Consider the following 14,365-nt stretch of genomic DNA (forward strand, 5'->3'; position numbering starts at 1 on the left):
ACAATAAGCTCTAGAGTTGATCCGCGGTACCAACCCCAGCACCTCTGTGTCCGCCCTGGCTGACTCAGCCCGAAACCCGAGGGAGGATTTAAGGGTTTGGGATTTCACAAGGCAAAATTATTTAAATTAGTTTAGCACTAGCGCAAAGAATCAAGGCAAGGTTTCAAGAATGGTTGTGATAATGTTAAAAATTCTTAAGGTAAGGATAGGATGAAATAGAGATTGGGATGGAACAAAACAAGGGAAGGTATGCTATGATTTTCTATGCTTCCTATTAATACTTGAAGTCCACTTTTATTTAGGATTTGGACCGTCAAGGGTTTTGGTCATCACACGGATCAGGTCTAACCAAGGACAGCAGGGCACGTCTGGCGGAATAGGGTCAGCTGGGCGGTTCTGGTCGCTGGATTGGACTACCTGGACTGGAGACTGCACTTGATTACACTGGTTACTGGAGACGGGAGATAAGTGTGATGGTGAGTTTCAGCAGGCAAGCATTTAGTAGTAGCAAGCCAGACTGAAAAGAAATGCTTCCCTTGGATTTTTGGGATTGCTTCAGAATTTGGGCTTAGCTGAAAAAGGAGTTCAGCAATGCTGAGGCCTTAGCTTGGTAAATAACATTAGCAATCCGGAACAAAGATGGAGAATTGAGGCACAGGGCGCCACGCAGAAATCAGGATGAAGTCAGGAATCGGTGTCTTGTGTGCTGTGAGGTTCCCTTATTTATCATGCCAAATTACATCACTAAATTATACGACAGGGGCAGTCCTCCAACCCACACCCATGATGCTAAGATTGGGCAAGAGCATAGTCTCTTCCTTGCTTTTCGCTCATTGGATGACAGAAAGGAATGTCATGTTTTATGAGATGATCTTCACAATGTCTAGGGACCTCCCCCAGCTCCTAGAACCAAAATCTCATTTTCCCACAAATACATATATATGTAGTTATGACCTCTAAGAAAATCAGATGCACATGTTACATATCTCATGGGTCCCATTTCAATCCAAGTCCCAAATATGTGAGATCTGGTTTTGCCTTTCTGTTGCATTTTGGCAATTTCAACCATGAAAGATTTGGCCTAAAATGTCCCAATTTTGTACATGGATGCACGTTTACCCCTAGGACATGTGCACAAAATGTCACATGGTAATTTCAATACTTTGCCCACAAACGGTTATTCTTCACAACTTCTGTTCCTTATGTAGTACAGTGTTCAATTACGTCTTCAAAGAAAGAACATAAAATTAGAGTTAAAACTACCAACTTGGAGATTTGTCCTGATTCTTGTGGCAAAGTTACATGTCTTTAAAGTTAAATTACAAATATGCATTTAAACACCAAATTGTCCTTAGCAGTTTTTTTTTCTTTTCTTTCAACTGGCAGTAGCTGTCAAATTCCTTTGAACAGTGTTAATTGAACTTTCCTGCCTCTCCCACTTGAAGGGCGAGTGTCTTATCCTTCAATTGGGCCTCATTACAAGGATGGAGGTAACCATGCTGCTTTTAGTGGCATGGCTACCCCCATACCGGGTCCGGGTTCCTTGAATGAGGAATTACCGGGCCATTCCGACCTTGCAGGGCCCGGTAATTCCTCATTCAAGGAACCCGGACCCGGTACATCCCCATTCCCATTCGAGCCCCCATAGGGCTCAATGGGAATGAGGATGATGCTAACAACGGACCCGTTAATAACGGGCCCGTTGTTAGCATCCTGGTCTGCTTGCGGGTCCCGCTAAGGATGCCTGTAAAACCAGGCGTCCTTAGCGGGTTCCCGCAAGCAGACCTCATAATGGGGCGGTAAGGGGTTAACGGCTTCGGCACCTTTACCAACGCCGTTAACCCCTTACCGCATTCCTCGTAATGAGGCCCATTGTTTTAGCCTGTGTTAGGGAGAATTCTCATCTATGGCTAATTTCCCTCACCTAGTGAGTGCCCCAGCAGCTTTGGTGGACTTCTGGAGTTTATTTTTTTCAACTTGGTAAGAATGAGAGCTTTTCCCCCACTCTTACCTGTATTTTGCAATGTGTTTCTCTCTGTTTTTTTGTGATTGTGGACTCTGAAGCACACCACTTCAGCTGCCCCCTTCGTTTTGTGTGTCACACAGCACCTTCAGTGCCGTGGCACAGGGTTGTCTTTAAGACTTCTCTCGACTCCATTTCTGAGGCGACTACTGTCCCCCAGAAAAGGGTAAAGTTACCATTAACTTTACTTAGTCAATCTACCACAGATCCAGCACACCCCATCTTCCATGGAGTACTGGAAAGGGGTAGCTCGTATCCCTTTTTATCTGTACCTCCTAGAGCATTGTTTCGCTCTTTTAACATTTAGGGCCTCATTCCGGGTTTGGAGCTAACCATGGAGTAATTAGCTCCATGTGTGCCTCCGAAACCGTCCCAAATCCGGCATGGTGAATGGAGTAGGTACATGTCCATTCCAGGGTTGGAGGGACCGGTAATTCCCCATTCACCTTTTGCCCTTCCCCATTCACATTTCTGCCCCATAGGGCTCAAAGAGAATGGGGAAGGAGGTAATTACGGCACCGTAAATTATGGTAACGTAATTACCTCCGAAGTACCTTTGCGGGTCCCGTACTTAACTCCTGCAAAGAGCAGGAGGTAAGGAAGGACCCGCAAAGGGAACTGGGAATTGGGCGGTAAGGATTTTACAGCACCGGTCTCGTTACCGGTGCCCGTTAACCCTTACCGCCCAACCCGGAATGAGGCCCTTAGACTTGGCTGGTGGCAGTGGTATCTACCCTAACTTTTCTACCGCGATTATATTAGATAAACGTGGTACTGTTCTTGGCTATTATACTAGCCTCGAACAAAAACCCGCTTGACCAAATCGTCTTTCTTTTGGCTCCGGTTGGGTTTATTCACCATTTCTTTTTATTAAAGTCCTTCTTGTGTTTTACTTTGCACGGCAAACTAGGTTCGCCTTCTTTGTTCACTGTCTTTTGGCGGGCTTCTGCTCAGAAGCCCTTCTCAAGACGCCTGGGTGTCTAGGTGGGCTGAATGTGAGGGAGGGGTGTAGTAACCCCCTGCACAGGGTATTCTATGAAACCCAAGTCGCACTTTGTCATGATTGGCCAGGGTAGTTGTCCGGGCTGGACAACCCCCCTGCTGGGTGATTAACAGCCAGACTGTGTCAATGGGTTTTTTTCCGCATAAAAGGCAGGTCTCTTGGGCTAGAAGTCAGAGAGTCGCCACTTGAACTACAAGGAACCGAAGAGAAGCAGAGAGAACGACGGCTGCTGCAACTACCCCGTCCCGGTGAAGCCCTGCTGCAGTCCTGAGCTATCTTCCCTTCAACGACTTAGAGAAGATCTAGTCCGGAGTCTTCTTCCCTTGAGCCTGGTGGGGATAACCAGCTCATCTTCTACAGCCAGAGGATCCTTTTCCTTGGTCGAAATCGCTGCACACTGCTGTAGTGGTCCGGATAGCCACCTGAAGAGCCTCTCCTGTTTTTAAGGAGCGCACCTTTTATTCCTTGTCGCTGCTGCTGGCTTCATCCCTGTGTGGTGCAGACCCCCTTCAAACGTCCTCCTTCACAACGAAGCTCCACGAATCGTGGTTCTGCGGTACAACAACTGCCAGGCCACCAGCTGCACCATTGGAACAAGGTACTGTGTTCTGTTAAGGAAACTGGGTGAACCCCTTTTTTGTCATTTCCCAGGCTTGCCCTTGTCTTCCCTCCTTCTTATAACTTTTGCTTCCGAACATTGACAATATCGAAGTACTTTTGGCTACGTTCAATCGTGAACTGTTTGACCGTGTGATCTTCGGCAACTGGCTCCGGCCCTTTGACTTTTGAACTCCTGTCTTTGAGCGTTTCTTGATTCTGCCTGCCTAACCAAAATATTGCCTGTGATTTTTGTCCCCAACTCCCTCTGGGTATCTCAAGTGCTAAGTTTATTTTTGCCCCGGTAGCATTTCATGTCACGGATACGCATTTGTTTAGTAGACCGAACTGTCAAAAAGTGATCGCAATCGTATTCGCGGTAACGTGTTTTGTTCGTAACACTGGTCCATTCAAACACAGGGGACTTACCTTGAGAATTACTGTACAAAGTTAATTGGTTAGTTGTGGTATATTTAATGTGTGGTTTTTATTTAAGTTTAATAGAAGTGTTGTGTTTATAATGAATGGTTAAAACATAAATGTACTTATATTTTTTACCTGAAACCTTGAGTCAGTGTTTGCTTGAGTCACAGTAATTGTGGTCCCTTTGGGTAATCTCTGCTACTGCTCATATACTCTTGAGATGAGTCTGGCTGCTCCGCCACTATTACCACTCTGACATAGTATTGCAGGCTTGTACTAAAGGTAAAACTTGTATTGCCACCTGTGGTCTTAATCGTGTGTAGTGGTCCCTAAGGGCACTGCACAGGACTCTGCCTAACAGCCTGGGGCAAAGACGAATGTCTAATGAAGTCTTTGTCCTGGGATTCAAAGCCCCGATGCTCTCAATTAGCATTTCCTGTTCCAGCAGCGGAAGTGTCATCCTTTCTCAGGGTCAGCACTGACAGAGCAAGTTTTTTTAATATAGTTTATTTAACTCAGACTGAATTTAGCTTTCAGTTTCACCTTTTTAAATCTTTCCTTTAAACATATAAAATTAAAACAGTTTATAAGTTTGTCTTTACCATTACAAGTCCTTTTACAATTCTAAGTAATCAAGCCTTGACACAATAATGTACTTTTAAAATAGGCGATTTTCCCCTTCATTCATGAAAAGGCACATTTAACTTATTTCTTTTAAATTCGGTTTTCCTCTGCAGCAAATACTCATTTCAGTCAGCTCAGTCCTTCCCTTGAGTGCTGGAATGGTTTGCAGCATGGATACATGTATCATGCCTTTGTTTAGAGTCTCTCTCTGCACAGCTGATTCTGATACTTGTTGCAAAGTTTTAGCCGTGTCCCCCCCCCCCCCATCCCTCCCTCATCCCGTGGAAAAATAAATGCACAATCCCTGGTTTGCTTTTCAAAGGATACTGTTGCCAGAAGCTGTCATTCAATTTGGCCCGGTTCCTCTGAGCCACAATGGATGATCATGAGCATTTCAGGCCTTTTTCATCATAGTGGCCTATGAGAAATCAATGGATTTAGTGCAAAACAGCACTTTGAAGGTTGAAAGATCACATTTTTAAAAGAGGCATTTGGGTTTTCAGCACAATGGTGCTGTTTCGTTCACTTTGCTCCATGTTGACTGTGGCAGGGCCCACTGGTATGCTCCTGCAGTGAGGACTCTGTTTTCACCCCACCTGAACTGTGTGTGGTAGGGTGTGCAGCCTTTTTCTGGTTGTGACACAAACACAGTTTTAAAGATTTTGGCGCGCACAGGAGTCAACGTGGTAATTTTGGGCTGTTTCTTTCACCATCGCAGTAAAGTAATGTAGTGAGGCACATTGGAGTGGGTCAAAATATCCCACATGGTGTCTGGCCCTTTGGCAGGTGGTGACACAGGGCTGATCTCCTCCTGTGGCTCCTCAGTCGCCCTGCCAGCAGGTGTGGCCTCAGTGTCTCTGCGTACGGCTGTGGGTGAGCCTGCAGTGTTCCCTGTGCTGCTCCTGGTGGCCTGTGGCATGGGCGTTGCCTTGGCCCTGATCTGCTGCGCGGCCTTGCCCGCCAGGACATCTGCCTTGGTGTGGCTTGTGTCGGCCTTTGCGGGGTGGTGGTGGCAGTGATGGCAGACTTTGAATGCTTGGATGCGCTGCTCCCTGATGAGCCTGCATCCTCCTCCGATTCCTCTGGCGATGCGCGAGAGCCTGTAGGGGGCATGGGAAATGTTATCACGCATGGTTCCCCCATGTGTGCTGGCATGCAAGCCACAAATGCTAGGGTACAGAGTGTGACCCTGCACATACGGGCAAATGAGCATGGTTGGTGATGGGAGGGTGCATGTGGGATGTGGGCCAGCATCATGGGGTTGCTTGTAACGATAGGTGTCTGACCTACGGCCTGTTGGTCTTTAGGCTGTGTGTGGGTAGGCCAGGGTGTCCATGCTGGGGTAACTTACGTATGGCATGCATGGTTTGTATGGTTTTTTGTGTCCTGTCTGCCATGCAGAAATAGGGCAGGTCTACTGGGGCCGCAACATTCTGGTGACACTGCTGCACGGTGTTGTGGTTGCTCACGCACCTCAATCCCGCTGACACAGGGTGTCCCAGTAGGGTTGTGGTGCCCATGGCATTAGTTCAGTTAACTTACTTGACCTTCCTGCTGCTGTGACGCTCAGGAGTGCCATTGATAACCTGCCCCATGGCTGCTGTGGAGGGTGGCTGATGTGCCACCCCATCTCACTGCCCTGTTTGGAGGCCCAGCTTCTGGGTCTGCTCATTTGTGTCCTTGTCCACTGGAACATCTTGTGCTGGGCTATCATTTGTGCATGCATTTGTTTGGGAGTGGGGAGTTCACTCACCTCCTGGTTGCTGGCACCTGCCTCTGTACTGCTGACTCTATTTATCCCCTCGAGGTCCAGCACTGTGCTACATTTCTCCTCCTAGGCGATGAGGACCAGTTTCTCAACAGTGCCTCCTCCTGTTGCCAGGGACTCCTGGCGGTGTTGGGGCAATAGTCCCCGCACCCTGACCCACAGGTTGTTCCACAGCTTGCGGCAGTCCTCTCCATCACGGGGTACACTTGAGACTGCTGTCACCTTCTGGGTGATGGAATTCCAGATGGCGGTCCGGCGCTGCCCACTGTTGTCGCGTTGGTGACTGCCATAGAGTTCCTCGCAGCGGGAAGTTACCTCATCTGTAAGGACCACCAACTCCCCATCGCTAAATTTGGGTCTCCGCAGGTGATGATCGGCCACCTTGCCTCTTATCCTCTCCTGAGACATTTTTGCCGCTTACCAGGACCTGATGGCTGCAGGAAGCAGAGATATTTAATGGATTGTGTTTTTCAAAATGGCTGTCGCGATGCTTCCCGTTCTGGTGGTGACGCAATTTCTGTTGGCGCTAGTAACACTGGTATTGCCAGAAGTAGCATTATTTTCACTGTTTTCTTGGCGGCAGCCCTTGTTTTCACGCAGTTACCGCCAGGCTCTAATAGCATTGCTGCCAGAGTCGGGGGTGCGTTCACAAACCCTTCATTAAGGGTGAAGAACTCTGCAACATTTGTGTGTACAGATTGAACAATGTTTCTGTCCAGCAACATAGCCAGAGCCATTCTCCAGAGAGGGTGAGGTCTTGGGATATCCTCAAACAGCAACAGCAGCATCAACTGTGAATGGCCAGACAATGTACAGGGGGTGTATGGTGCAGCTTTTGACCATCAACATCAAGCCAGGGGAGATCAGCCAAAAATCTATCCGTAAACCAGAATCATATACTGAGGAGTAATATGTGTATTCCCTGTCTTGTGGGTGTATGTGACGCCAGGCATCTACAAATCGCAGTATCAACTCCTGCAAAGTCTGCACAGCCCTAGATGTAGCCCTGAGAACTTCTGCCGTCCTGTCCAGGCGAGAGTCTAGAATTTTGTTAAAGTCCCCTCCCCCATATTATCATGGCCCCCTTAGTGCCAATTAGCTCATGTGACACCTGTGGGTAGAATTCAGTCATCCAGGTTCGGGCCATACGTATTGATAAGGATAAACAGTTGCTCTGCCAGCGATCCACAGACTATAACATAGTGACCCATTGAGTCTGCCACACTCCTAGCGACCCTAAATCCTAAAGAGTGGTGTATAAGCGTCGGTACCCCCCTGGATTTTGAAGAGTAATCTGTGTAGTACCGCAAAGGCCCCCATCTGCTTGCAAAGGCGTCATGAAGTCTCCCCAACGTGTGGGTTTCTTGCAACGTAATTATTTTAGGGCCATATCGCTCTATAGGCGAGAGAACCTTACAGGCCTTAACCGGATTGTTCAACCCCCGGATGTTCCATATGAAAAGTGGCAGCGGGAAACCTTGCCTGCCCCCTCCACTACCTGTCACTTCCCCAAATTGGGACAAAAGCCTCCTGGAACAACCGCATCACCCCGCACCCAACTGCCCACAACATGACTGTCATAAACTTTAAACCCATTCCCCCAACCCAACCACCCGCACCATCCACCACAACTTAATAGTGTAACCCAAATAACCCTGCATGAGCAAACCCATGGAGCACATTGTGAACATCAGCCAGAACTGTAGTTGTAGTTGTGCGGCACAGCAGTAGGCCAACATTAAGAATCGTGTACAACAGCATCAAACACTGCCACGCATATGTCAATCCCCTGATGTAACCTGCGCAGCCATCAAGGCCTGATCCTTCCGACCGGAGTTGGGCCCTCGATCCACCGGAACCGGTATGGACCTCTCAATGTATGCCGCTGCCGCGTCCTTAGGATTAAAAAAAGTGCGCTCTGCCCCCATGCTGAATCCTCAGCTTGGCCAGATACATCATGGCATATTGGACCTGTCTGTCCCGCAGCAGGCCCTTCACCTGATTGAAAGTCCTTCTCGCTGCCTGAACTCCAGCCGAATAAATCAGGGTAGATGTAAATCCACACTGAATCATGTTGAGGAGTTCCGTTTTCCCCTGCCACCTTAAGGACTTGGTCACAATCACGCTAATTTAGTAAGTTTGGCGATAATTGTGTTGAGGGGGCTCCAGCTTCGGGGTCAACAAACAGTGCACCCTCTCAATCAGGAACTGTGCCGAAAACTGCGCCTCTCCAAAAATGGACTGCAGAATATTTTCCACCAACAGCTCCATTGGACCCCAAACAGCCTTCTCAGGAACCCCCACTATTCTGATGTTGTTTCGGCAGGAACGTCATTCCAGATCCTCACACTTTGAGCACACTGCCCTGAGCTCCTTCATGAATGCTTCAAGATCCTGGTTGTGCCTCCCCACTGTGTCCTCCAAATCACTTACAGGCGTTTCAGGAGCAGTAATACATCCACTTTCCTTATCAAGTTTTGTCTTAAGGGATTGAATAGTGCATATAATGTCATCCAACAGTGTTAACAGGCTCAAAGCCTGCTTGCATTGCCATCATGTAGGGGTTCAAATTGGGTGGGGGGCCCCCAACGATGCTCTCCATTTGAGAGTCGCCAGGCACAACCTCCCTACTGGGAGTACTTTTGTAAGAGTCCATAGGGCCCTTTTTACCTTTTCCACTGCTGCGCGCCATCGGGGCAGAGGCCGATGGAGAGACAGGCTGAGCTGAGGCATATTTATAGCAGGTTTTATCTAATACAGCACTATACCCCAGCGTGCAGCACATTGAACAGGGCTCAGGTTGCAGTCAAATAGTGGCTCCCTCCAGGCCAGAAACAATGCATGTCCATTATAGGTGGGAGACCAGCCCGGCCCCTCCTTCAGTATGCAGGGCCAACAGGGAAGACATACAGACCACAGGGGTAGCACACTCCTCTTCTCCCCGTGATCAATATACCAGCTGGTGTCAGAAGCGAGCAGATCACTCGGAAAATTCCCTCACAGAGGAACGTTGCTCTGGAATGCATCTTCAGGGTCCCTCTGGCATATCCGTTAGCGTTGCAGGAGTCCTCCAATAATGCAAGCCTCACCCGCTCGCCCACTGGCCTCGCCGCTCCACAGGCAATATGGTGGCTGCGCCGCCTCCTGTTGGCAACAGCTAATGACAGGCTCATCCGCCATGCTATGGACTCTGTATCAGCCAAGCCCAAGTCAGATGGAAGTAAGCGAGGCCAGCTCCTCCGGTAGCCGCCCCCACCTTCACTCCACTCACTGCTGTCGCAAAGGGGCAAAGCGGGCTCCACGCAGCAAAATCATCCGGCACGGATTCCCGCCGATGTAAGAGGAATCCCAGCTCGAAACTGCACACAGTTGATGCCCGCAGCGTGGCTGTCCAGGTGGGTAAGCTACAGCTCCCCACTGTGCTAGTAGCAAAGGATATTTGTTGTTAAGTTTATACAAGATACAGAGCTGTCATCACAAGCAGCCATACTTGCTGCAGCTCAAAAGCACCCACGTATTGTCCTTTTATGAGAATGGGCTATATCTGCCCTTCATTTTGTTATATGTTTTGGAAAATTAATTTATTACTTGTTTAAATGAGGGACTTTCACACCATATGCTTCTACACACCGCTTCAACAGTCTACCCCTTCTCCTCTTTTTAGACACCTGTTCCCCTTTTTTCCACTTTTTATGCCTCATCTCAATGTACACAATGTACACAAATATGCTTTGTCGATTTTCTTTTTTCTCAGTGGGTCAAAATGCTGTTTTCTAAATGAAATTTGGAATTGGTGAGTATATTATCCCAGTTATTGTTTACTTTACATATCATTGCACTAGTAAAAACCAGAAAACCAATCCGCGTAATTAATAAGCATCCCCTGGCAGCAAAGATAGAGACGCACTTATTTTCTTACAGCTGTGTTGAAATGACCAGAGAAACTGGCAGCGTATCCGAATCCCAAAAATGTGACCCCTGATCACAGAAAACTCTTGCTTTTTATAGGATTTTACACAAAGAGCCTCATACAAAAAGTCAGTAAGATCCAAATGTTATGAATTTCCTAACAGAGCAAGCTCTGACCTTGGAGGGCATACCTTTACATCACCATGCAAGACCTGTACAATTCTGTTCAGCCTACTTGATGTGGACCACCTCCTTCAGTGGATCTTTCTATTACACTTAATGAGACCTTATCAGATGTCAAGCCTGTTCCGGCTCTCAGGTGGTAAAACACTTAATTGGTGATGTTTAACGCATCACTGGGCTTAACTGTGCCCCAAGGAACACCTTAACGTCATGCTCGTACAACCGTGTGGGTTTCTGCTTGTGTGGCAGCCAATCAAACTTGTCAACGTGCCATCCTGTCCAAACTTGTTTGAGGTTGCTGCGTCATCCTCCTAACCATGGCTGCAGTTTTGCCCTGTCCGTGACTCATGTAAGTCCATGGCCTCTCAGAAATAAAATACTGTGATCTGTGACACACTCTTGGGGGATCTACAGGCTTTTGATCATCTTCGTGTCTGAATGAAGCAAACTTTACAACCTTTCTGCATAAAAAGTAAATGTCCACACAGTGAACTAATTTACCAGCTTCATCTCCTGTTTTGAGATTATCTTCTTGGTGTATGACTTCAAATAAATTTACTTTTTATCTGTAGGATAATGTTTAATTGAATGAACCAAGGTCCAAGGGTCATTAGCATGTAACACAGCTAAGTATCTTGCAAATACTTTTGTGTCTTAGAGTGCAAGCAAGTGAACCACATGTTTTTTTGCTTAGGTGTGCTGTAACCAGTTCCCAATGGATTTATATATCTTGTGAAACACAGATGTATTACAAACAAGTGTCTAAACTATCATCGAACAACTAAAATACCCCCTGACTTGGAGTCTACCCATGTACAACTAATACCTCCTATTATGTATCGAAATACGTAGTAACCTGTTCTGACTGATTGGTGCCTGTAATTGATTGGTGCCTGTAATTTGCTGAACCATTCCGTATGGTGTAGAATCCACAATTTTGAACTTTTTAAAAATAATCTCTTTCAGTTCACACATACAGCGGCGAGGATGTGATATGCTATAATCAGTTTTCTGTGTTTATCGTTGGATATGGAGGATTTGGTGGCAAGAGGTCATCACATCATGTCAAGGTACTGTTTAACACTGCACATGATTATGTAACTAAACACGGCCACAGTCCCACCAACTCAAAGAAAGACTTTCTAGACATGAAGAGTTTTTCTAAAATGTAATTAATGGTTTCTATAATTGACAAGTTGACATTTTGTGGGACATTTTAGAAAGCATGTTGGAACCAACAGCCCGATGTTTGAGAAAAGTAACACTTTAAGGACCATTAGCGCCACATTTTGTATGTGTATGACTGTTTAATAATCTTCATCTTCAGTAAAAGCAGATGTCCATTTGCAGACTATCATTAACTAATATCTTCATTACTTTAAAAAGACAGCATTGATACTTATAAGATGTATTGCTTCCACAAATCCAGTACCTCCTCTCTTTGTCCTGCAACAGATACAAAGCACCACTGTTAATATATTCCACAAAAACGTGCTTAGTCATTTATGCCTACCAGGGTGCCAATGGGTGGATTTAGTGATGTGGGTAACTGCCAGTTTAGGAAAACAGTTCCTTTCATGCATTTCCTGAAAATCTTTACAATTACGACTTTGTTTTAATTTCACGTTAATGTGTTTTTAATGTTTTGCCTTCAGTGAGTGGACCCACTCAGACCCCTGTCAGCTATTTGATTCCAATGCACAAAGCCAGAAACCACTTCAACTTCCAGCACCCTATAATTTTAAAATGTCCCAGATGCCACTCTCATGGTTGGGGTAGGACTCATGAACGTGGCCATATCGGCAGCAATGTCCTGATGGATGAACGAGCAATGAAAACAAAGAACCTGACAAGTTCTAATGCCTGGTACCCAGGATGCTATCAGCAGGGACAGTGTCAGGCACAGAAACGGATCATCCTCGGCAGAAGAACAGGAGCATCTTTCTGGGTACGTTGCGTAAAGATGAGTGAGATTTGCTGGTGTGGCTTCTGATCAACAGATACGCCCCACCGTCTCGTGTTTACAGAAGACATTACCATCTCTTCACGTTCATGGAGAGCCATTGGGGGATCCCTGCCATCTGTGTAAGTAATAGTATTTAGTAAGGGTCAGCAGGAGATTGCAAATCTCATAGGTTGGCCCACTCCCCCCCCCAACCTCCTCTCTCCACATGCCGGTTCGCAGGCTAAGGCTATTCTGGTAGGCCTTTGCTTCCACCTCAACCTAACCTGATGAACCATAGATTGGTCCATACCGCTATTCAGTGAGTAACACACATGAGGGATTGAGAAGGGTTAGATTCCAGGGGCCCTTATACAACGGGAATAGTTTGTTATTGTTTTACAGCTTAAGGATGGATTCAGGCTGCCTTGGAATGTATGAGGTCAAAGTGAATGACAGAATGTTGGAATCTGTGTGTATGTATGAGAGAATGTTGTGTTGCTGGTGTTTCACCACAGGCAGTTGTAACTTGAAGCTGCAACAGCGCCTCAATGCCTACGGGAGGTTTGCAGACTTTACAAATTAAATAAATAAAATCGACCATGACGCTTCAGGTAAGTTTCGATATAACAGAAGATTATACCTATGCTAGGAAGACTTCCTTCAAGATGTGGACTGAGGGAGGAGTATTCCCCAGTATTGCCCGTTGGGTTTCACAGGAGTATTTTCCTCTTCCACTGTTCATGATGCTTTCACCTTGCTGTACCTTTCTTACCTCAGTAATCTGCTCTTTTTACCCTGCAAGACAATCAGGTGATGACCGATTGATCAGAACATTTAGATATCCTGTTCTAACATCCTGCTTTGGTGGCGGAATGTGCTGTAAACACATTAGACTGGGGATGAACGCACAAGGGTTCTCCCGGTGAAGTGTGTGCTGCTGAATTCACCTCCTGACGGCAGAATTGAGGAAGACCTGGTGCGCCGTGGCGGAGTGAGCAGCGCCAATTAAAATGGCCGCCAGCCAGTAATAACCTCCGAAGAGAACAGCAGTGGCGACATCCCTCCTTGAGGCCGGACGACAGCTAGAGACGAGGGCTTGGTCTCCCGGACCGCTTGTCTGCACTGGTGCTGACACACAACCCCTCTGCCGCTGCGACTGAGGACCCGAGCAGGTTCCATGCTGTCTTGCTGGGGAGCGTGACCCGACCTGCCCGAACTGTTGCGGACTGCCAGTAGCGCAATGGCGGTGGCCTGAGGGATACGACGGAATCATTTGAGGAAGATGGGAGAAGACAGCACCGCTGCAGGGGCCGGTGTTCGTGTGCGGCAACGGCTGCGCGGGCTGGTAAGCAGGGAGTCGCTGGACTTGGTCGTCCACGCTGCTAAAGAGGGCGGAAAATAAACACACGTGGCTCCATGGAATAGAAATGTGTGGCGAGGAGGGGCGCAACTACCAGATGTCCGGATACTTGCCCGGAATGAGAAGGCTGGAAACATAACGCACAGGAGCGAGGATACACAGGGGAAGGATCAGCTGAGAGGCGCCAAGGGAGCTGTGGACTCCCTAATGGTCCATCAGATGGTGGTGCGCCCCGGAAGAGGTTCGCCATGACAAGCAGACTAAATAAGGAAAGCAACGAGGAACAGTGGTAGGATGCGAGTGAGAAGTCACGCCTCAACAAGAACAGAAGGAGGAGACCTTCCCAATGCATCTAGATACGACGGCTGTGCTAACATCTAGTAGGGGAGCCTCTTACCTGCAGGGACCGGCATTGGGAAATCACTGTGGTATACTAACATCAGAACTGTGAATAAATGTGGCCGTGCTGTCCTGGTTGCTAGCATGATACTCTAACCTGTTTCCACGGAGTGATCTGTGAGTCGCTGGTG

General features: G+C 47.4%; 1 protein-coding gene across 1 annotated transcript in view; it reads left to right on the forward strand.

The window, feature by feature from the left end:
• The window catches only part of HSD17B4 (hydroxysteroid 17-beta dehydrogenase 4), a 1,724,715-nt gene that overhangs the window by 984,822 nt on the left and 725,528 nt on the right, over nucleotides 1-14,365 (forward strand). Inside the window, exon 16 of the mRNA XM_069625564.1 lies at nucleotides 11,497-11,600. Coding sequence (XP_069481665.1) covers nucleotides 11,497-11,600 — 104 coding nt within the window. The remainder of the gene's footprint in view (nucleotides 1-11,496; nucleotides 11,601-14,365) is intronic.

The sequence above is a fragment of the Ambystoma mexicanum genome, chromosome 6p (genome assembly GCF_040938575.1).
Source record: "Ambystoma mexicanum isolate Mex_15411 chromosome 6p, UKY_AmexF1_1, whole genome shotgun sequence".
In the NCBI taxonomy this organism is placed as follows: Eukaryota; Metazoa; Chordata; class Amphibia; order Caudata; family Ambystomatidae; genus Ambystoma; species Ambystoma mexicanum.